At 42.3% G+C, this 22,308-nt stretch overlaps 1 protein-coding gene across 9 annotated transcripts in view; it reads left to right on the plus strand.

Moving 5' to 3' along the window:
- Positions 1–22,308, plus strand: part of HERC2 (HECT and RLD domain containing E3 ubiquitin protein ligase 2) — a 227,472-nt gene that overhangs the window by 113,862 nt on the left and 91,302 nt on the right. For all 9 annotated transcript variants that reach the window (XM_067025765.1, XM_067025770.1, XM_067025766.1 and 6 more), the window contains 9 exons: positions 625–768; positions 3,852–3,994; positions 15,590–15,857; positions 16,003–16,139; positions 16,628–16,726; positions 18,233–18,401; positions 18,505–18,630; positions 20,125–20,233; positions 20,351–20,490. In XM_067025765.1, coding sequence (XP_066881866.1) covers positions 625–768; positions 3,852–3,994; positions 15,590–15,857; positions 16,003–16,139; positions 16,628–16,726; positions 18,233–18,401; positions 18,505–18,630; positions 20,125–20,233; positions 20,351–20,490 — 1,335 coding nt within the window. The remainder of the gene's footprint in view (positions 1–624; positions 769–3,851; positions 3,995–15,589; positions 15,858–16,002; positions 16,140–16,627; positions 16,727–18,232; positions 18,402–18,504; positions 18,631–20,124; positions 20,234–20,350; positions 20,491–22,308) is intronic.

Here is a 22,308-nt window from a genome sequence, read left to right on the forward strand (position 1 = left end):
CTCCCATCCCACATCCCCACGTCCCCATGCTGCCTTCCGTGGCCTCCAGCATGTCCTGCTGTGGAACACTGCTGCTGTGACTGTAGTCTGGCTCTCCTTGTGGTCCGCCTACCATCCTTGTGGTGGCTTCCCTGGTCTGTTCCTCAGTCCACCCATGGACATTACTGCAGTCATTTGTTTAGTAAGATTCTGTAGGGTGCGATGATTTTGATGAGTTAGAGAACTGTATGCTGTGAGTATCTGACAAAAGTGTCTCATAGGCGTCTTGGGAAGACAAGGTGAAAGTATTTTATTTGTGATGTAGGCATCTGGTTGAAATTTCAGCAATTTGGGAAATATTTGATTATACTGGCAATAGCTAACATGGTTCTAACTGTGTTAAACTGTCTAATACTCGCCCCATCCCGAGGTAATGCATGGGGAGCGGGAAAGGGAGAAGACATGAGGGAGCTAGAGGATGCTTACCCACAGTACTGGGAAAGGCAAGTCCTACATTATGGACAGGGTTTGACATGGTCAGCTGAGTCCCTCAGGGCAGTGCTGTCCTCAAGGCTGTACAGCTGCTGAAGGGGAGAGCCCAAGCAGCGTGTGCCATTCCTGCTGAGTCCTTTTTTTCCCCCACAGGACAAGTAGACTTGGACCTGCTGAGGTGCCAGCAGCTAAAGCTGTACATTCTGAAGGCGGGCCGTGCTCTGCTTTCCCACCAGGACCAGCTCAGGCAGATCTTGTCTCAGCCAGCTGTTCAGGAGGCCGCAGCTGCTCATACAGGTATCTTTTTAAGGAGCCCTTTTGAATCTGTCAGAAAGGCAGATACTCCAGTAGGAAACAGGCAAGGGACATGAACAGGCAGTGCATAAAAGGGGAGGTACAGATGGCTTCTACATGTACAAGGAAGATGTGCAACCTGTCTAGTAATTGACGGAAAGTGATAGACAAAGCCTGAGGGGATTTGGTGGGGAGGGAGGGAAAACAGTGCTCTACTGCCTGACTATTTAAAGTGCGGCCCGAGGACCAGTAGCATTGATGGCACATAGGAACATGTAGAAACGTGGACGCTCAGGCCGCACCCCAGAGCTAAGAAATCTCCATTTTTTTTTTTTTTGCGGTATGCGGGCCTCTCACTGTTGTGGCCTCTCCCGTTGCGGAGCACAGGCTCCGGACGCGCAGGCCTAGCGGCCATGGCTCACGGGCTTAGTTGCTCTGCGGCATGTGGGATCTTCCCGGACCAGGGCACGAACCCGTGTCTCCTGCATCGGCAGGCGGATTCTCAACCACTGCGCCACCAGGGAAGCCCAGAAATCTGCATTTTTAACGAGGCCCTAAGGTGGTTCATATGCACGTAAAGTGGCACCAATCTAACACTTTGCTAGTGGGAATTTAAGTTGGTACAACCATTTAATGGGCATTTGAGGAAGTCTTAGACTTCCAAATGCATACACACGCATATCTGTATCTGTATATCCATTGATTAGCAAGTCATCTTCTGGGAATTTATCACATGAAAAGGCGTGGAGATACGGGTTTACAGATGCCCATTATGGCTTTTTTCTTGGTATTGTTTTTGTGATGAAAACTGGAGACACCTAAATGCCCATTATTAGGTGAGGTACTCCTGCAGTGGAATACCATGGCGCCATTCACAGTGGTGATAAATATATATGTTAATACCATGGAAACTTGAAAGTGATAAACAAAAAAGCTCATTGCTATGTATATCTGTTTGTAGATTTACCATAGATTCATCTGCTTACCAAAATAGTGACGGTAGAATTTCAGCTGACTTTATTTTCTATGTACTCTTCTGTATTACCTCAATTTTCTGGAATGAGTTCATATCACTTTGAATAGGAAGAAAACCAAAGCTATGAAATAATTTTTGATTACCTATTATTGAAAGACATTGTGTTAAATATTATGGGGAACAAGATAGTCCTTGTTTATGATTTTTTTACTCTCTGGTGTGAGGGTGGGGATAGAAAATGGACGCAGATGGCTCTGTCCAAGGTATGGGCCTGTGTGCTGTAAGACATGTGAGCACAGGTTCACAGGCGTCTGGGGGATGCTGGCAGCTGAGGGCTGGAGAGAGCAGCCTCAGAAGTGTGTGGCAGACCCTGGGTGCAGGGTACTGAGACGTCTCCGTCCCGTGGGAGGAGATGGTGGGAGCCCAGGCATAAACAATAAGCATGTGGGTACTGAGCTTTGTAAGGAGCTCAGGGTTTATCGAGGACTGTGGGACTAAAGCTGGAGAGGTCAGTTGAAGTCATGTGGTAGAGTGCCCTGACTACCAGAACGAGAGGTAAGGCTGACTGGGAAAGCTGTGGCAGCGCCTGTCATGACAAGGATTGATGTTGAGGAAGATAAATACATATACTAGTGAGTCATAGGAATATTTGAAATAGGAGATCATGGAGATAGGGGCAGTTGTGTCAAGTGATAAGGTGTCTTCCAGGGGAAGGTATGAAAAATGGAAAGAAGGAATCAGTAGACACTGTGATGGTGTAGTCTTTTAGATGATATCCTTTTGGAAAACTAGTGAAAAGTCAAAGATGGCTAATGTTTCAAGCTTGAGTTATAGGGAGGATAGGGAGGAGGGCTGTTGACAAAAATTAGAAAGCCCAGTGGTGTTTTGTTTTGTTTCCTAGACTTCAGAGGGCCTTATGAATTTACTTATAACATGCTGAATATGAGGTAAATCTAATGAAAGTGCAGATTCATTCCGTATTAGACATTAGGGACCTTGAAGATAATCCACAGTTGTATTAGAAGATCAGGAACCAGAGCCCAGGGAATTGGATTGGCTGTTCTGTGGTCACCCCGATGAGCTGTGGCAGCGCTGAATCAAGATTACCATCCCACGCTTGGGGCAGATCAAGGGCTCCAGATGGAGCTGTCTAGAACAGGGCTTAAAAAACCCACCACAGGACTTCCCTGGTGGCGCAGTGGTTGAGAATCCGCCTGCCGATGCAGGGGACACAGGTTTGTGCCCCGGTCTGGGAGGATCCCACATGCCGTGGAGCGGCTGGGCCCGTGAGCCATGGCCGCTGAGCCTGCGCATCCGGAGCCTGTGCTCCGCAATGGGAGAGGCCACGACAGGGAGAGGCCTGCGTACCGCAAAAAAACCAAAAACCAAAAACCAAACCAAAACAAAAAAAACAACAAAAAACCCACCACAGCCCCCTGTTTTATAAAGTTTTATGGGAACGTAGCCGCACCTGCTTGTTTACATGTCATCTCTGGCCGCTTTCACACTTCAATGGCAGAGTTGAGTAGTTGTGACAGACCCTGTGGTCGGTAACCTAAACTGTTTACTCTCTGGCACTTTGAGACGATTTACAACCTCTGGTCTAGAGGATTAGTTGAAATTGTAACCAAACCTGGCTATCGGTGGTCCCAAGGCAAACAAGAAGTGCCAGACACCTCACCCGAAGCTGCTCAGATTACAACAAAAGACATCACCCTGACCACACGTCATATTTGGAATTGGTGTCAGTTTATAGTCTGAACAAGGGTTAACAGAAAAACCAGGGCTAGAGATACAAACTTGGGAGTGTTCATAGAAGGGGTTTCTGGAGCAATGAGTGAGCACCAAGGTGGAGAAGGTTGAGAACTGGACCAAGGGCAGGAATCTGGGAGGTAGCTTTGGTTGGCTCTAAAGACACAGACAGATGAACTAAAGAAGGACCGAGGCCAAAAAGCAGGGAGTGGAAAAAGCCTTGAAGATTTTGGTTATCTGATGATTGATGACGTAGAAATGATACCTGGTTTAACATGCTCAATGCACTATCTTTTGTAGTAAGGAGATGTTTGCTGTTGAAAATACAGTGTCATCCATATTTTGTTTTTAAATTCAGATGATGGAGCGGCCGCATCCCCTGACCTTGGGGACATGTCTCCTGAAGGGCCACAGCCCCCAATGATCCTCTTGCAGCAGTTATTGGCCTCGGCCACCCAGCCATCTCCGGTGAAGGCCATATTTGACAAACAGGAGCTTGAGGTACAGTCAGTAGCCTTGGCAATTTTAATCCAGTGCGTTAGATTGTGGACAGCTTTTTTTTCCCTAGATGTGTATTTTCTTAAGGATATAGTCTGAATTTTAAATGATATGCCAGAGTAATTCTTAGGACGAGGTAGGTTTTAACCATGTTTGTCATAGAATATTACAATACTAATTAGAGAATGAATGAGTTAAAGTTTAATCTTATTTAAAGTTTCTGTGAATTATTTGTAAAAATTAACTAGATTCAGCATTTGGGTTAATGCTCAAATATTCACGGAGGGATCTTTTTCCAGGAAATATTATTTTTGAAAGAGCTCCATTAGACCTAGGAATATGGCACTTGCTCATTTTTTTCACTCACGCCAAAGCCTGTCTAGAATATGCCTTGTTGCCGCCAGGCTGTCAGCCAACACCGTTTTGGAGCACGTGCACTGCACTGCACACTCAGGGATGGGGCTGTGGGCATGTTGCCATAGAAGAGACTGACATCTGACCAGGTCTAAGTGTGATGGGAACTTTCATGGCCCACCACATGGAGGACTAGATATTTTAAAAAACTCTTCTTGCTTTGTACTACATCAAAAATTCTGGACAAAATATCAAAGAAAAGAACAAAATCTTGAGGGCTTTCCTGGTGGCGCTGTGGTTAAGAATCCGCCTGCCAGTGCAGGGGACACAGGTTCGAGCCCTGGTCCAGGAAGATCCCACATGCTGCGGAGCAACTAAGCCCATGTGCCACAACTACTGAGCCTGCGCTCTAGAGCCCGTGAGCTGCAACTGCTGAGCCCGCGTGCTGCAACTACTGAAGCCTGTGTGCCTAGAGCCCATGCTGTGCAACAGGAGAAGCCACTGCAATGAGAAGCCCATGTATCGCAACTGAGAGTAGCCCCCACTCGCTGCAAGTAGAGAAATCCCGCGTGCAGCAGTGAAGACCCAGCACACCCAAAAATAAATAAATACATTTTAAAAAAACACACTTAAAAACCAAAACCGTGAGTGCTCAATTTGGCAGGTGGAAAATACCGTAGTAGAAATCCTCAGAGACTAAGACCCTGTGGGGGAGCCAGGATCAAGAGTGAGCTGGGAAGCTGGTGGGGGCAAAGGGAGAAGGCAGGAAATGTTGGGCACAGGGGCAGCAGGAGAGGAGGGTGCCGGGCCGTCTCCAAGTAGGCCTGGATGCCACCTACTCCTTAGGTCTGAAAACGTGAGATGGAGGATCAAGTTAAAGTTGCTGCAAGGCTGTGTTGCCAGTCACCTATCACATAAAAACAGAACACTGAGAAATGAAGAGGGTGTTGGGCAGATGCACCCCAGAGCCATGCTGGGAGGTGCCCAGTGTTACAGGGAATCATAAGACTCGGAGGAAACAAGGAGACCTAGAGTTGTCCTTTAAGAACTGGGAAGGGCTACTGTACCAGAGAGAGAGCTTCCATTGCTTTGTCTCCATTGATTCTGATGGAAACTCAGCTGACATTCTTTTTTTTTTTTTAACATCTTTATTGGAGTATAACTGCTTTACAATGGTGTGTTAGTTTCTGCTGTACAACAAAGTGAATCAGTTATACATATACATATGTTCCCATATCCCCTCCCTCCTGCGTCCCTCCCACCTTCCCTCTCCCAGCCCCTCTAGGTGGTCACAAAACATGGAGCTGATCTCCCTGAGCTATGCAGCTGCTTCCCACTAGCTATCTATTTTACATTTGGTAGTGTATATATGTCCATGCCACTCTCTCACTTCGTCCCAGCTTACCCTTCCCCCTCCCCATGTCCTCAAGTCCATGCTCTAGTAGGTCTGTGTTTTATTCCTGTCCTACCACTAATCTCTTCATGACATTTTATTTTCTTAGATTCCATATATATGTGTTAGCATATGGTATTTGTTTTTCTCCTTCTGACTTACTTCACTCTGTATGACAGACTCTAGGTCCATCCACTTCATGACAAATAACACAATTTTGTTTCTTTTTATGGCTGAGTAATATTCCATTGTATATATACAGTGGCACATCTTCTTTATCCATTCATCTGTTGATGGACACTTAGGTTTCTTCCATGTCCTGGCTATTGTAAGTAGAGCTGCAATGAACGTTTTGGTACATGACTTTTTTTTTTTTTTTTTTTTTTTTGTGGTACGCTGGCCTCTCACTCTTGTGGCCCCTCCCGTTGCGGAGCACAGGCTCTGGACGTGCAGGCTCAGCGGCCATGGCCCACGGGCCCAGCCGCTCCAACCGCATGTGGGATCCTCCCAGACTGGGGCACGAACTTGCATCCCCCGCATCCCCCGCATTGGCAGGTGGACTCTCAACCACTGTGCCACCAGGAAGCCCTCTTGTTGTTTTTTTTTGATTTTTTTTTTTCATGACCCTGACCCTTTTTGAATTATGGTTTTCTCAGGGTATATGCCCAGTAGTGGGATTGCTGGGTCGCATGGTAGTTCTGTTTGTAGCTTTTTAAGGAACCTCCATACTGTTCTCCATAGTGGCTGTATCAATTTACATTCCCATCAGCAGTGCAAGAGGGTTCCCTTTTCTCCACACCCTCTCCAGCATTTATTGTTTCTAGATTTTTTGATGATGACCATTCTGACTGGTGTGAGATGATATCTCATTGTAGTTTTCATTTGCATTATTCTAATGAATAATGATGTTGAGCATTCTTTCATGTGTTTGTTGGCAATCTGTATATCTTCTTTGGAGAAATGTCTGTTTAGGTCTTCTGCCCATTTTGGATGGGGTTGTTGTTTTTTTGTTACTGAGCTGCATGAGTTGCTTATAAAGTTTGGAGATTAATCCTTTGTCAGTTGCTTCATTTGCAAATATTTTCTCCTATTCTGAGGGTTGTCTTTTGGTCTTGTTTATGGTATCCTTTGCTGTGCAAAAAAGCTTTTAAGTTTCATTAGGTCCCATTTGTTTATTTTTGTTTTTATTTCCATTTCTCTAGGAGATGGGTCAAAAAGGATCTTGCTGTGATTTATGTCATAGAGTGTTCTGCCTATGTTTTCCTCTAAGAGTTTGATAGTATCTGGCCTAACATGTGGGTCTTTAACCGATTTTGAGTTTATTTTTGTGTATGGTGTTAGGGAGTGTTCTAATTTCATACTTCTACATGTAGCTGTCCAGTTTTCCCAGCACCACTTATTGAAGAGGCTGTCTTTTCTCCACTGTATATTCTTGCCTCGTTTATCAAAGATAAGGTGACCATATGTGTGTGGGTTTATCTCTGGGCTTTCTATCCTGTTCCATTGATCTATATTTCTGTTTTTGTGCCAGTACCATACTCTCTTGATTACTGTAGCTTTGTAATGTAGTACGAAGTCAGGGAGCCTGATTCCTCCAGCTCCATTTTTCATTCTCAAGATTGCTTTGGCTATTCGGGGTCTTTTGTGTTTCCATACAAATTGTGAAATTTTTTTGTTCTAGTTCTGTAAAAAATGACAGTGGTAGTTTGATAGGGATTGCATTGAATCTGTAGATTGCTTTGGGTAGTAGAGTCATTTTCACAACGTTGATTCTTCCAATCCAAGAACATGGTATATCTCTCCATCTGTTTGTATCATCTTTAATTTCTTTCATCAGTATCATATAATTTTCTGCATACAGGTTTTTTGTCTCCTTAGGTAGGTTTATTCCTAGATAATTTATTCTTTTTGTTGCAATGGTAATGGGAGTGTTTTCTTAATTTCACTCTCAGATTTTTTCATCATTAGTGTATAGGAATGCCAGAGATTTCTGTGTATTAATTTGGTATCCTGCTACTTTACCAAATTCATTGATTAGCTCTAGTAGTTTTCTGGTAGCATCCTTAGTATTCTCTATGTATAGTATCATGTCATCTTCAAACAGTGACAGCTTTACTTCTTCTTTTCCTATTTGCATTCCTTTTATTTCTTTTTTTTCCCTCTGATTGCTGTGGCTAGAACTTCCAAAACTACGTTGAATAAGAGTAGTGAGAGTGGGCAACTTTGTCTTGTTCCTGATCTTAGTGGAAATGGTTTCAGTTTTTCACCATTGAGAACAATGCTGGCTGTGGGTTTGTCATATATGGCCTTTATTATGTTGAGGAATGTTCCCTCTATGCCTACTTTCTGCAGGGTTTTTATCAGAAATGGGTGTTGAATTTTGTCAAAAGCTTTCTCTGCATCTATTGAGATGATCATATGGTTTTTCTCCTTCAGTTTGTTATGGTGTATCACGTTGATAGATTTGCGTATATTGAAGAATCCTTGCATTCCTGGAATAAACCCTACTTGATCATGGTGTATGATCCTTTTAATGTGCTGTTGGATTCTGTTTGCTAGTATTTTGTTGAGGATTTTTGCATCTATGTTCATCAGTGATATTGGCCTGTAGTTTTCTTTCTTTGTGACGTCTTTGTCTGGTTTTGGTATCAGGGTGATGGTGGCTTCATAGAATGAGTTTGGGAGTGTTCCTCCCTCTGCTATCTTTTGGAAGAGTTTGAGAAGGATAGGTGTTAGCTCTTCTCTAAATGTTTGATAGAATTTGCTTATGAATCCATCTGGTCCTGGGCTTTTGTTTGTTGGAAGATTTTTATTCACAGTTTCAATTTCAGTGCTTGTGATTGGTCTGTTTATATTTTCTATTTCTTCCTGGTTCAGTCTCAGCAGCTTGTGCATTTCTAAGAATTTGTCCATTTCTTCCAGGTTGTCCATTTTATTGGCATACAGTTGCTTGTAGTAATCTCTAATAATCTTTTGTATTTCTGCAGTGTCAGTTGTTACATCTCCTTTTTCATTTCTAATTCTATTGATTTGAGTCTTCTCCCTTTTTTTCTTGATGAGTCTGGCTAATGGTTTATCAATTTTATTTATCTTCTCAAAGAACCAGCTTTTAGTTTTATTGATCTTTCCTATTGTTTCCTTCATTTCTTTTTCATTTCTTTCTGATCTGATCTTTATGATTTCTTTCCTTCTGCTAAATTTGGGGTTTTTTTGTTCTTCTTTCTCTCATTGCTTTAGGTGCAAGGTTAGGTTGTTTATTCGAGATGCTTCCTGTTTCTTAAGGTAGGATTGTATTGCTATAAACCTCCCTCTTAGAACTGCTTTTGCTGCATCCCATAGGTGTTGGGTTGTCGTGTCTCCATTGTCATTTGTTTCTAAGTACTTTTTGATTTCCTCTTTGATTTCTTCAGTGATCACTTCGTTATTAAGTAGTGTATTGTTTAGCCTCCATGTGTTTGTATTTTTTACAGATCTTTTCCTGTAATTGATATCTAGTCTCATAGCGTTGTGGTCGGAAAAGATAATTGATACGATTACAATTTTCTTAAATTTGCCAAGGCTAGATTTGTGACCCAGTATATGATCTATACTGGAGAATGTTCTATGATCACTTGAGAAAAATGTGTATTCTGTTGTTTTTGGATGGAATGTCCTATAAATATCAATTAAGTCCATCTTGTTTCGTGTATCATTTAAAACTTGTGTTTCCTTATTTATTTTCATTTTGGATGATCTGTCCATTGGTGAAAGTGGGGTGTTAAAGTCCCCTACTGTGATTGTGTTACTGTCGATTTTCCCTTTTATGGCTGTTAGTATTTGCCTTATGTATTGAGGTGCTCCTGTGTTGGGTGCATAAATATTTACAATTGTTATATCTTCTTTATGGATCGATCCCTTGATCATTATGTAGTTTCCTTCTTTGTCTCTTGTAGTAGTCTTTATTTTAAAGTCTATTTTGTCTGATATGAGAATTGCTACCAGCTTTCTATTTGCATGGAATATCTTTTTCCATCCCCTCACTTTCAGTCTGTATGTGTCCCTAGGTCTGAAGTGGGTCTCTTGTAGACAGCATATATACACAGGTCTTGTTTTGGTATCCATTCAGCCACTCTGTGTCTCTTGGTGGGAGCATTTAATCCATTTACATTTAAGGTAATTATCGATATGTATGTTCCTATTACCATTTACTTAATTGTTTCGAGTTTGTTCTTGTAGGTCTTTTCCTTCTCTTGTGTTTCTTGCCTAGAGAAGTTCATTTAGCATTTGTTGTACAGGTGGTTTGGTGGTGCTGAACTCTCTCAGGTTTTGCTTGTCTGTAAAGGTTTTAATTTCTCCATCAAATCTGAATGAGATCCTTGCTGGGTAGAGTAACCTTGGTTGTAGGTTTTTCTCTTTCATCACTTTAAATCTGTCCTGCCACTCCCTTCTGGCTTGCAGAGTTTCTGCTGAAAGATCAGATATTAACCTTATGGGGATTACCTTGAGTGTTATTTCTTGTTTTTCCCATTTGCTTTTAATATGTTTTCTTTGTATTTAATTTTTGATAGTTTGATTAAAATGTGTCTTGGTCGGTTTCTCCTTGGATTTTTCCTGTATGGGACTCTCTGTGCTTCCTGGACTTGATTAACTATTTCCTTTCCTATATTAGGGAACTTTTCAACTATAATCTCTTCAAATATTTTCTCAGTCCCTTTCTTTTTCTCTTCATCTTCTGGGACGCCTATAATTAGAAGGTTGGTGCATTTAATGTTGTCCCAGAGGTCTCTGAGACTGTTCTCAGTTCTTTTCATTCTTTTTTCTTTATTCTGCTCTGCAGTAGTTATTTCCACTATTTTATATTCCAGGTCACTTATCCGTTCTTCTACCTCAGTTATTCTGCTATTGATTCCATCTAGAGTATTTTTAATTTCATTTATTTTGTTGTTCATTGTTGCTTTCTTCCTCTTTAGTTCATCTAGGTCCTTGTTAAATGTTTCTTGTATTTTGTCTGTTCTATTTCCAAGATTTTGGATCATCTTTACTGTTATTATTCTAAATTCTTTTTCAGGTAGACTTCCTATTTCCTCTTCATTTGTTAGGTCTGGTGGGTTTTTACCTTGCTCCTTCATCTGCTGTGTGTTTTTCCTGTCTTTTCATTTTGCTTATCTTACTGTGTTTGGGGTCTCCTTTTTGCAGGCTACTGGTTCCTAGTTCCTGTTGTTTTTGGTGTCTGTCCCCAGTGGCTAAGGTTGGTTCAGTGGGTTGAGTAGGTTTCCTGGTTGAGGGGACTAGTGCCTGTGTTCTGGTGGATGAGGCTGGATCTTGTCTTTCTGGTGGGCAGGTCCACGTCTGGTGGTGTGTTTTGGGGTGTCTGTAGCCTTATGATTTTAGGCAGCCTCTCTGCTAATGGATGGGGCTGTGGTCCTGTCTTGCTAGTTGTTGGGCATAGGGTGTCCAGCACTGTAGATTGCTGGTCATTGAGTGAAGCTGGGTCTTGGTGTTGCGATGGAGATCTCTGGGAGATTTTCGCTGTTTGATATTACGTGGAGCTGGGAGGTCTCTTGTGGACCAGTGTCCTGAAGTTGGTTCTCCCACCTCAGAGACACAGCCCTGACGCCTGGCTGGAGCACCAAGAGCCTTTAATGCACATGGCTCAGAACAAAAGCGACAAAAAATAGAAAGGAAAGAAAGGAAGGAAGAAAGGAAGGAAGAAGGGAAGGAAGGAAGGAAGGAAGAAAGGAAGAAGGAAAGAAAGAAGATAAAGTAAAGTAAGATAAAATCAAGTTATTAAAATAAAAGATAATTATTAAGAGGAAAAATTTTAAAAAGTAAAAAAAACAAAAAGAAACGGGATGATCACAACTCTAGGAAAAATGGTGAAAGCAAAGCTATACAGAAAAAATCTCACATAGAAGTACATACATACACACTCACAAAAAGAGAAAAATGGGAAAAAAGTAATATATCTTGCTTCCAAAGTCCACTTTTTCGACTTGGGATGATTCACTGTCTATTCAGGTTTTGCACAGATGCAGGACACTTCAAGTTGATTGTGGAGCTTTAATCCGCTGCTTCTGAGGCTGCTGGGAGAGACCTCCCCCTCTCCTCTTTGTTCGCACAGCTCCTTGGGTTCAGCTTTGGGCTTGGCCCCACCTCTGTGCATAGGTCACCCTAGGGCGTCTGCTGTTTGCTCAGACAGGACGGGGTTTAAGGAGCAGCTGATTTAGGGGCTCTGGCTCACTCAGGCCAGGGGGAGGGAGGGGTACGGGTGCGGGGCGAGCCTGCAGCGGCAGAGGCCAGCATGACATTGCACTAGCCTGAGGCGCACCGTGCATTCTTCTGGGGAAGTTGTCCCTGGCTCCTGGGACCCTGGCAGTGGCAGGCTGCACAGGCTCCCGGGAGGGAGGTGTGGAGAGAGACCTGTGCTCGCACACCGGTTTCTTGGTGGCTGGAGAAGCGGCCTTAGTGTCTCATGCCTGTCCCTGGGGTCCGTGCTGATAGCCACGGGCTCGCGCCTGTCTCTGTAGCTCCTTTATGCGGTGCGCTTAATCCCCTCTCTTCTTGCACCAGGAAACAAAGAGGCAAGAAAAAGTCTATTGTCTCTTCGGCAGCTCCCGTCTCTGGAGCTCCTTTAAGTGTAGTGCTTAATCCCCTCTCCTCACGCCCCAGGAAGCAAAGAGGGAAGAAAAGGTTTCTTGCCTCTTTGGCAACTCCGGACTTCTCCTGGACTCCCTCCCTGCCAGCCGTGGTGCACTAGCCCCTTCAGGCTCTGTTCACGCCGCCAACCCCAGTCCTCTCCCTGCGATCTGACCAAACCCCAATCCTCGGCTCCCAGCCCCCGCCCGTCCCGACGGGTGAGCAGACAAGCCTCTCAGGCTGGTGAGTGCTGGTCGGCACCTGTCCTCTGCGGGAATCTCTCCACTTTGCTCTCTGCACCCTGTTGCTGCGCTCTCCTCCACGGCTCCGAAGCTCCCCAACTCCCCCTCCACCACCTGCAGTCTCCGCCCACGAAGGGGCTTCTAGTTTGTGGGAACCATTCCTCCTTCACAGCTCCCTCCCACTGGTGCAGGTCCTGTGCCTATTCTTTTGTCTCTGTTTATTCTTTTTTCTTTTGCCCTACCCAGGTACGTGGGGTGTTTCTTGCCTTTTGGAAGGTCTGAGGTCTTCTGTCAGCGTTCAGTGGGTGTTCTGTAGGAGCAGTTCCACGTGTATATGTATTTCTGATGTATCTGTGGGGAGGAAGGTGATCTCTGCGTCTTACTCTTCCGCCATCTTCTCTCTCCTCATCAACTGACGTTCTTTTTTTTTTTCTTTCTGTTTTTTTTGTTTTTTTGTGGTACGCGGGTCTCTCACTGCTGTGGCCCCTCCTGTTGCGGAGCACAGTTTCCAGACGCACAGGCCCAGCGGCCACGGCCCACGAGCCCAGCCGTTCCGCAGCATGTGAGATCCTCCCGCACCGGGGCATGAACCCGTGTCCCCTGCATCGGCAGGCAGACTCTCAACCACTGCGCCACCAGGGAAGCCCCTGGCTGACATTCTTATTGTTCTATATGAAATGTCTTTCATTTCCTCTGGCTGCATTTAATATTTTCTGTTTTTCCTTTTGTTTACTGTAATTTGACTAAGTGTGCTTATGGGGTAGGTAGGATAACTCCTTGGGGTTTGCTTAAGTTACCTTTATCTCTGACTTGATGTGTTTTTCCATCCCACCACATTTGGATACTATTGACTGATATTTTTTCCTGTCCCGCTCTCTTTTGTTCTTTTCTAAGATTATTGCTGTAGTCTGCTAGATTATTAGTGAGTTTCTGTTTTCTTTCTTTCTTTTTTTTTTTTTTTCGGTACGCGGGCCTCTCACTCCTGTGGCCTCTCCCGTTGCGGAGCACAGGCTCCGGATGCGCAGGCTCAGCGGCCATGGCTCACGGGCCTACCCGCCCCGCAGCATGTGGGATCTTCCTGGACCGGGGCACGAACCTGTGTCCCCTGCATCAGCAGGCAGACTCGCTCAACCATTGTACCACCAGGGAAGCACTCTGTTATTTTTAAGTCTCTTGGTTAAATGGCTTGGTTAACTGTACTGAACTGTTTTAAAGGTCACGGTGTGCTGCTTTATTGGGTCTAATCTGCTGTAAGCCACCCAAGAAATTCTTTATTTTATATTTTCAGATCTCATATTTCCATTTGGTTTGTATTTTATAGTTTTATCGTTCTTGAGAGTTCCCATCTCTTCACCCTTTATATCTCTTTTACACTATATGTTAAAACATATTTCTGATTGTTATGTTAAATTTCTTATTTGCTAATTCTAATGCCTAGGCCACTTGTTGGTCTGCTACCATTGGCAGTTTTTCTTCTGATTATTGATTCTGCTTTACATATCTAAAAAAAATTTATTGTATTCTGTATGTTTTGGATATTATGTCGTATGGGCTCTGGGTCTGTCACCTTACTCTGGAGAATGTGGAATTTTACTTTTTTAGGTGGTTCAGTTCCTGGTAGTTTTCCGCAGTCTAAGGAGGCTTGGTTCTCGACTTTTTGGTGATGATTTATTTTTGATTTGCCCTTAGTCCTGATTCCTGGTCTCTTAATTCTGTGGGTTTAGAATCTCTTCTGAGGTTTCAGTGGAGACCTTTACATCTTGAGCAATGTTCTGAAACTTGGTTGGACTGGGATGTCACAGCATCTCCCTAGCACTGGGCCTTCCAGCAGTTTCTTTGGGCTGGGTTCTTGAGTCTCACACACGCTCAATTTTGCGGTCAGCCAAAGATCTGAGGGTAGACCGCATGTGCATTTTGTGGTTCTCCCTCACCTCAACTTGCTCTGGCAGGCTGCAGTCCAGTGACAGTTCCCCTGTTAGCAGCTTGCCTGTGGGCTTCCCTGTGGTCAAGGTTGCACCTGTTCCTGTTTTCTCCTTCAAACAGTTTTTAAAAATATTTTGTCCAGAATTCATAATTATTATCATGGCAGAGGCTTAGTCCAGTCCGCTCTCCATTACCAGGACCAGAATCCCTAGCTCGATCTGGTTCTGAATTGTAAGCTTTTAGGAAGCCTGTCACTTCCGAGTTATTTGGACTTCACAGCAAAACCCTAGGCTTTTGACACTTCCTAAGCACTGGAAGGCCCAAGGTTGTCTTCTGTTTCTTCCTAATGCTTTCCCCACGTGTTCAGTTAAAAAAAAGAAAGCAAGTCTCAGTGCTGTTAGAACAACTGAAGAGAAGGGACAGAGAGCTGCAAGTGGACTAGCGAGACGGCTCCCTGTCTGGAGGCAGGCAGTTCCCAGCTGCAGGCCACAGTGATGCATGTATTCATTGATTCATTGCAATTTGTTATCCAATATTCTTTATTTCCCTCATTTTTTTTAATACCATGTTTAACCCCCAGAGTGGCTTTTCTGCCTTTGAATAGCTGGGAGTTGATTTGGTGGCACATGAGAGGATCCTGTGCCATCTCTGACCTGTGTGCAGAGGGAAGAAAGCGGGAGGCTGTGGGCACTGACCTGTCATGGGGAAGGGTGGGGGTCCCGTTCTCCCGCCCCATCAGGCCTCTCACTTATGTTCACTCGCTTAGCGTTGAGGGCTACTGTGAAGTTTCCTCAGTGGACATTGATGATTAGCTCATTTACTAGGTAGACTCTGGGTGTACTGAAGCAGGAGTTATTTGGCCATTGAATCTTCCCTCTGCATTCAGCTATGAAAGTTGTCTTTGTTGTTTTTAAACACGTTTTATCCATTCATTTAATAATACTCATGTAAGCCAGGGCTTTCTGTAGTTTTGTGCTGCAGTTCATAGTAGTAGTCTGTACTTTCCATTTCCCTAGACTTCTTAGTCCCCTGATTTACAGACCCCCCCCAGCTCCGCTCTCATTTGCCCAGGCTGCCGCGTTGGCCGTGTGTCAGTGTTTGGCTGTGGAGTCTACTCACCCGTTGAGCCCTGTGTTTGAAGACTGCAGCTCCAGTGAGGCCACGACGCCTGTCCCTGTGCAGCATGTTCGCCCAGTTAGAGCGAAGAAGCACAAGCAGTCTCCTGGTCCTGCTCTGCCTATTGTGGTGCAGCTCATGGAAATGGGATTTCCTAGACGGAACATAGAGTTTGCACTGAAGTCACTCACTGGCGCCTCTGGGAATGCTGCTGGCTTGCCAGGTACTGGTTTTTCCTTGTGGGTGTTGGACTTAATGCGCCCACCCATTTGTTCGTAGGCTTCCCTTGAAATACTAACATCAGAGGCCCCTCCGGAGGCAGGCGCTGTGGTCCTCACTGTGGTTGTGCTGTGTGTGCTTGCTCCTAGGCGTGGAAGCCTTGGTTGGGTGGCTGCTGGACCATGCTGACGTGCAGGCCACGGATCTCTCGGACGCAGACACAGGCTCTGAGGAGTGTTCAGACGAGGAGGTGGTGGAAGATGTGGATGACACGGCCTATGCTGTGGTCAGTGCTTCCCTCATGCCCATCTGTCCTGAGCTCTGGATTCCTCTGCACCACTCCATGGGCCCCTCTGCGGTTCTGCTGGGCATGAGGCAAAGCTACGAAGTGCTGCCTGGGTTTTCTGTCTCTTAATTACTTTTAGCTTTAAGACAGACCCTTGTTCCAACATCTAATGATGTTGGGTAGCCATTAGAGGAGATCTTAATAAAAAATCATTATTTATGTGACACATTGACTTGTGATCTGAGCCAGTTGTTTTATGGGATTAATTTGGATATGGCTCAGAAATTGTCTGTACTTTCAGCTTTTGAGATTTATTCTGCTTACAATCCTGTTGCTATTAGTCTCTTTTAAATGAAGAATTTTATAGTGAAACCATAGAATAATATTTTATACTTGCTTTTTTAATATTATAGATTTCACAAACTACTTTCTTTTTAAGTAGGTTTATCTGGTTCACCATTTAAAAAAAATGTATTTATCTTTTGTAGTCTACCGGTGCTGTTGTAACAGAGAGCCAGACGTACAAAAAGCGAGCTGATTTCTTGAGTAATGATGATTATGCTGTGTATGTGAGAGAGAACATTCAGGTGAGTAATTGTCTTAGGCTGGAACTTTGCTTAGGTTTTTATTCAACAAATGTCTGAACATCTCAGAAAGTCAGAGAGGGAGGGAGCAGCACCCAGCAGGGGGGCCACTGTGGCTGGAGCAGAAGACGGAGGAGGAGAAGATGAGCTGGTTGGGGGTGGAGGTACCAACGCCAGAGAGCAAAAGGCGGCTTGTCCACGGGGACGTGGCTCACAGCCCTGTGCTTCTCGTTACCCCCAGTTTGGACACTTTCACAATCTGGTTTTGCTTTTTTAAAAAAATATTATTCTCACTGCCATCTAGTTTTAAACATTTAGTTATGCTCTGTATGTAGTCCTTTTTAACCTTAAATCCTTTATTTTCCTGTTTTAATTCTTTTGTTCTAGTTAGTATACTTCTGGCAAAATCCCAGAAATCATCTCATTTCTCCTATAAATATGTCAACAGTATGTATCCCTAATAGATAAAGGATTTTATTTTTAACATAACGACATTACTGTTACCTTGCATTGCCTAATAGAATAAACAATAATTCCTTACTATTATCTTGTATCTAATGCTTGCTCAGATTTTCCCAATTTTCTCAAAAATGGCTTGTTATAGTCAGTTTTTAAGAGTTGGATACGAATAAGATCACGCATCTTACATTTGGGTGATGTGTCTTTTTACCCTGGAACAGTTTCTCCCTCTTTTTTCCCTTTCCATGCCATTAATTTGTGGCTAAAATTACATTGGCCCTCATCTTCCTCCCTCTCCTCTGCATCTCCTGTAGTCAAAGTGAGGACTGGAGGGTGAGTGGACTCGGGCTGCATTTTAGGAAAGAAAGTATCGTACGGACAAACATGCAGCATCACTTGTCATCTACGCCATCTGTTCTCTATTAATTGTCCATCTTGGTGCTTCAGTAGACATTAATGTCATTATCTAGACCCATCAAGAAGGGTCCCACAATAGTGATTTTCTAAATTCGTCATCCCTTCCAAATTTATTAGCTGGAGTTCTGTTCGTTGAAGAAAACTTTCTTATCACCTCTGGTTGATAAACCATAATATAGTTTGTATACACAGAAAAGGCAGAATAAATGGTTGGTTTTTGTTTGTTTGCTTGTGTTATCAATTTTCAGAGTGGTGAATTGGTGCCCTGGTACTTAAAAAGATGACCAAGAACCTTTATTTTGCTTGTTATCATTATGATGAATTTATTGGCTGTTATGGATTTGATGTGTTTCAGCCATTTTCCTTTTGGTCAGGTTGTTCTTTTGAGGGACCTCATTGATCTTTGATAGCTCCCTTGCTTGATGGCACAAGTTGATCCAAATTCATCTGGTATATTTCCTGCCCCAGACATTGAACCAGGCAGTTTTCTAAAGAGCCCTGGTTCCTTTTAGTGTAAAATGGTTTTGAGAGCATGCTGGGGGGTGGAGGAAATTTTTCTTAGGACTAGAGTAATACTACGTACAATTGATCATTTCACCTATATACTGGACTGGATTTTTAACTTAATTTTAGGTGGGAATGATGGTTAGATGCTGTCGAACATATGAAGAAGTGTGTGAAGGAGATGTGGGCAAAGTTATCAAGCTGGACAGAGATGGATTACATGACCTCAATGTGCAGTGTGACTGGCAGCAGAAAGGGGGCACCTACTGGGTTAGGTATATTCATGTGGAGCTTGTAGGTGAGAACATTCTTTATTAAGTTCTTTTGTCTTTCTTAGTTAGATTCAGAGTTCCCAGAAATGAATGCTAATTACAGTTCATTTTTTTAATTGGAATCTCTAGGCTATCCTCCACCGAGCTCCCCTTCTCACATCAAGATTGGTGATAAAGTTCGCGTCAAAGCCTCAGTTACCACACCGAAGTACAAGTGGGGATCTGTGACTCATCAGAGTGCGGGGGTTGTGAAAGGTAATGTTCCCCAGGCAAGAAAACTCCAAGTGCCATCTTTTCATCTACTGATGTAACTTTTTATTTTTTCATTCAAGGGCAAGAAAAACAAGTGGAAGGCGAGCCTTATGATACATAAATAGTGTTGTTTTGCTTTTCAGTGCTCTGTAGACCAGGAGTACACCTGTTGTTGGACAGAGTCAGATGTATTAACTCACGGCAACTTGGGAGGGTGCATACCCTGGAAGATGGGGTGTCTCCATAAGTGGGTGTAACAAAGACTAGTGGGGTTTGCATTGTGTATTTTGGGAGGGGTTCAAGGAATGGGGTAATTCTAGGAATCTTCATTAATAATGAAGATTATTTAGAAGGAAGAACAGTAGACTCACAGTGAGGTTATGATGAGCAAGGAAGCAGAGCAGCCAGGATGGATTTGTGGTTTGGATTAGATTGAATGTGACCAGATGTGTTCAAGAGTGGTTCTGGTTTTATCTCAATCTGTTACAGTCTCAGGGTGACCTTGTCTCATGTTGGGGTTCTGTAAACTTGTTCTATCAATCCTTCTGCCAAATGGCTAGCTTCCTCAGTGTTTTTCTCTCTTTTCTTAATGCTGTGTAAGAATTTAGGACTAAGTTTAAGACATAGGTTTGTGCAAATGATAGGAGTTAGCAACTGGAAACACAAAATTCTCCTCAGCTTATATTTAATGTGATATTCTTGAGATTTCAAATCAAACACATGGCATACTTTAAAAGGTATACTATGTCAATTTTAGCAATTGCATGAGAAATGATCCAAGTATGTGTGGTTTTATTTTATCTTTAAACTCCTTCAGTGTCGTTTTCTTTGTTTTTTCTTTTTTCAGTCTTGTAGAAAACTCTTACTGTCAAACAACTTAGATTAGAAGTGGCCGCTGTGGCGGTGCAGGAGTGTTAGTATTTCTTAGGTTACATAAGAACAAATAGCTTATTTAATATTTTACTTTAACAGTTTTCTTTACTTAAGAGATTCTTCAAAGTTTTACAAATCAAAACAAAGATAAATTTAAATAATAACTTGGTTTAGAAGTTAACGTTTGGAGTAGCTTTCACCGAAGGGCAATAGATATCTTAACGTTATTAATGTAATTTTTATTCCCTAAGATAACTGAATGGAGTTTTTGCTTGGCGTAATTAAACAAGCCTTCTTATTGCGGTAAATTTCAAACATATACAAAAGTAGAGAATATAGTATACTGAGCTTCTGTGTACCCATCACCTGGCTTCAACAGTTGACAAACTCCTGGCCAAAGTTGTTCATCCATGATCCCCTCGCTCCATTATTTTGAAGCGAATCCCTGATTGACATCATGTGTTAGTTCATCCATAAGTATCTTAGTATGTCTCTCTAAAAGAGAAGTACTCTTTGTAAAACAGAAATTAATATAATATCCCATAGCTAGATTATAGATTTAATTTTAATTTTAGGTTTTTTTTGGTGACAAAGATGTTCCAGACAATTTCTGTTCTGTCCTAGCTTTCAGTGCCAATGGAAAAGATGTTATTGTCGACTTTCCTCAGCAGTCTCACTGGACTGGGCTGTTATCAGAAATGGAGTTGGTACCTAGTATTCATCCTGGCGTTACGTGAGTTTTTATTTTTATATTGCTAGATTTGTTTGGAAAGGGTAGTTTTCTTTGGAATTAAATTTAATAAATGACCTCAGCTTTTTCTTTTCAACTCAATGGCTATTTTAAAAACAGGTGTGATGGCTGTCAGATGTTTCCCATCAATGGATCTAGATTCAAATGCAGAAACTGTGATGACTTTGATTTTTGTGAAACTTGTTTCAAAACCAGAAAACACAACACCAGGCATACATTTGGCAGAATAAATGAACCAGGTATAGTAGACTGGTTATGTTCTCTTTCATCAAACTATTATTAATTAGATAATTACTGTGGAAACAAATGTACTTAACTTTGCTCTTTAAAGTTCATATTTATATGGTGAGCACTGTACTGTGTGCACAGCAAAACAGGGAAGATGGTCCTACCCGCTTGATAAATTGCTGTTTTTTCTTCAAGCAATGAGTGGTCACTGGAACTAGAATAACAGGGTTTGTTTGCTTGTATTTCCATAAAGAACAGTAAAAGGATCTCAAGAAACTAGTAAATGTTTCGTTGGATGGGATGTGGAATTGGAGAGATGGAGAGTGAGTCTTTTTATTTGTGTATCTTTTAGTATATATATTTTTTATTATGGTAGAATATATAAAACATAAAATTTGCCATTTTAATCACTCTTAAGTGTACGAATAAGGGAATATTGCACACTGTCACCACTATCTATTTCTGAGACTTTTTCACCATTCCAAAATAGGAGTGTACCCAGTAAGCAATAATCCCCATTCTTCCCTCCGCCAACCCCTGGCAACCTCTAATCCACTTTCCGTCTCTATGAATTTGACAACTCTAGGTACCTCATACATAAGTGGAACCACACAAAATTTGTATTTTTGTGTGTCTCACTTCTTTCACCTTGCATTAGGTTTCCGAGGTTCATCCATGTTGTAGCATGTGTCAGAACTTCATTTCATGGCTGAGTAATAGTCCATTGTATGTATATACCACATTTTGCTTATCCAGTTATCTCTTAATGAACATTTGGGTTATTTGTACCTTTCAGCTATTGTGAATAATGTTGCTGTGAACATTGATGTACAAATCTGTTTGAGTCCCAATTTTCAAAACTAGGAGTAGAATTGCAGGGTCATTAGGTAGTTCTTTAACTTTTTGAAGAACCGCCAAAATGTTTTCCGTACTGGCTGCACCATTTTACATTACTACCAGCAATGTTTTTGCTGGTCCAGTTTTTCCACATCCTTACCAACATTTGTTATTTTCTTCTTCTTTTTTAAAAATTATAGCCATTCTAATGGGTGCGAAATAGTATCTTGTGATTTTGATTTGAGTTTCCTTAATGACAAATGACATTGAGCCACTTTTCATATGCTTTTTGCCATTTGTATATCTTTTGGGGGGGGCATGTCAATTCAATTTTAAAACTTTTGATATTGAGTTATAGGAGTTCTTTATATATTGTGGACATTAAATCAGATATGTGATTTGGAAATATTTTATCCTATTCTGTGGGTTGTTTTTTCACTCTCTTGATAGGATTCTGTGATACAGTTTTAAATTTTAATGAAATTTAATTTATTGTTTCTTTTGTTGCCTGTGCATTTGGTGTCATACTTACTTCTGAGTCAACCTAAGAAATCATTGCTTAAATCCACAGTTGTGAAGGTCATCCCTTATGTTTATAAGAGGTTTATAGTTTTAATTAAGTCTTTTAATTTAGGTCTTTGAACCACTTTGAGTTAGTTTCCATGCATGGTATAATGTATAATTTCATTCTTTTACATGTGTATCCAGTTTTCCCAACACTATTTGTTGAAAAGACTGTCCTTTCACCACTGGATGGTCTTGGCACCCTTTTTGAAAATCAGTTGACCATAGATGTGGGAGTTTTTTTTCTGGGCTCTCGATTCTATTCCATTGGTCTATTTGCCTATCCTTACATCAGTATCACACCATACACAGTGATTATGATAGCTTTTGTAGTAAGTTTTGAAATTGGGAAATGTGAATCCTCCAACTTTGTTCTTTTTCAAGATTGTTTTGACTATTTGGTGTCCCTTGGAAGTCAATATGAATTT

The sequence above is a fragment of the Kogia breviceps genome, chromosome 2 (genome assembly GCF_026419965.1).
Source record: "Kogia breviceps isolate mKogBre1 chromosome 2, mKogBre1 haplotype 1, whole genome shotgun sequence".
In the NCBI taxonomy this organism is placed as follows: Eukaryota; Metazoa; Chordata; class Mammalia; order Artiodactyla; family Physeteridae; genus Kogia; species Kogia breviceps.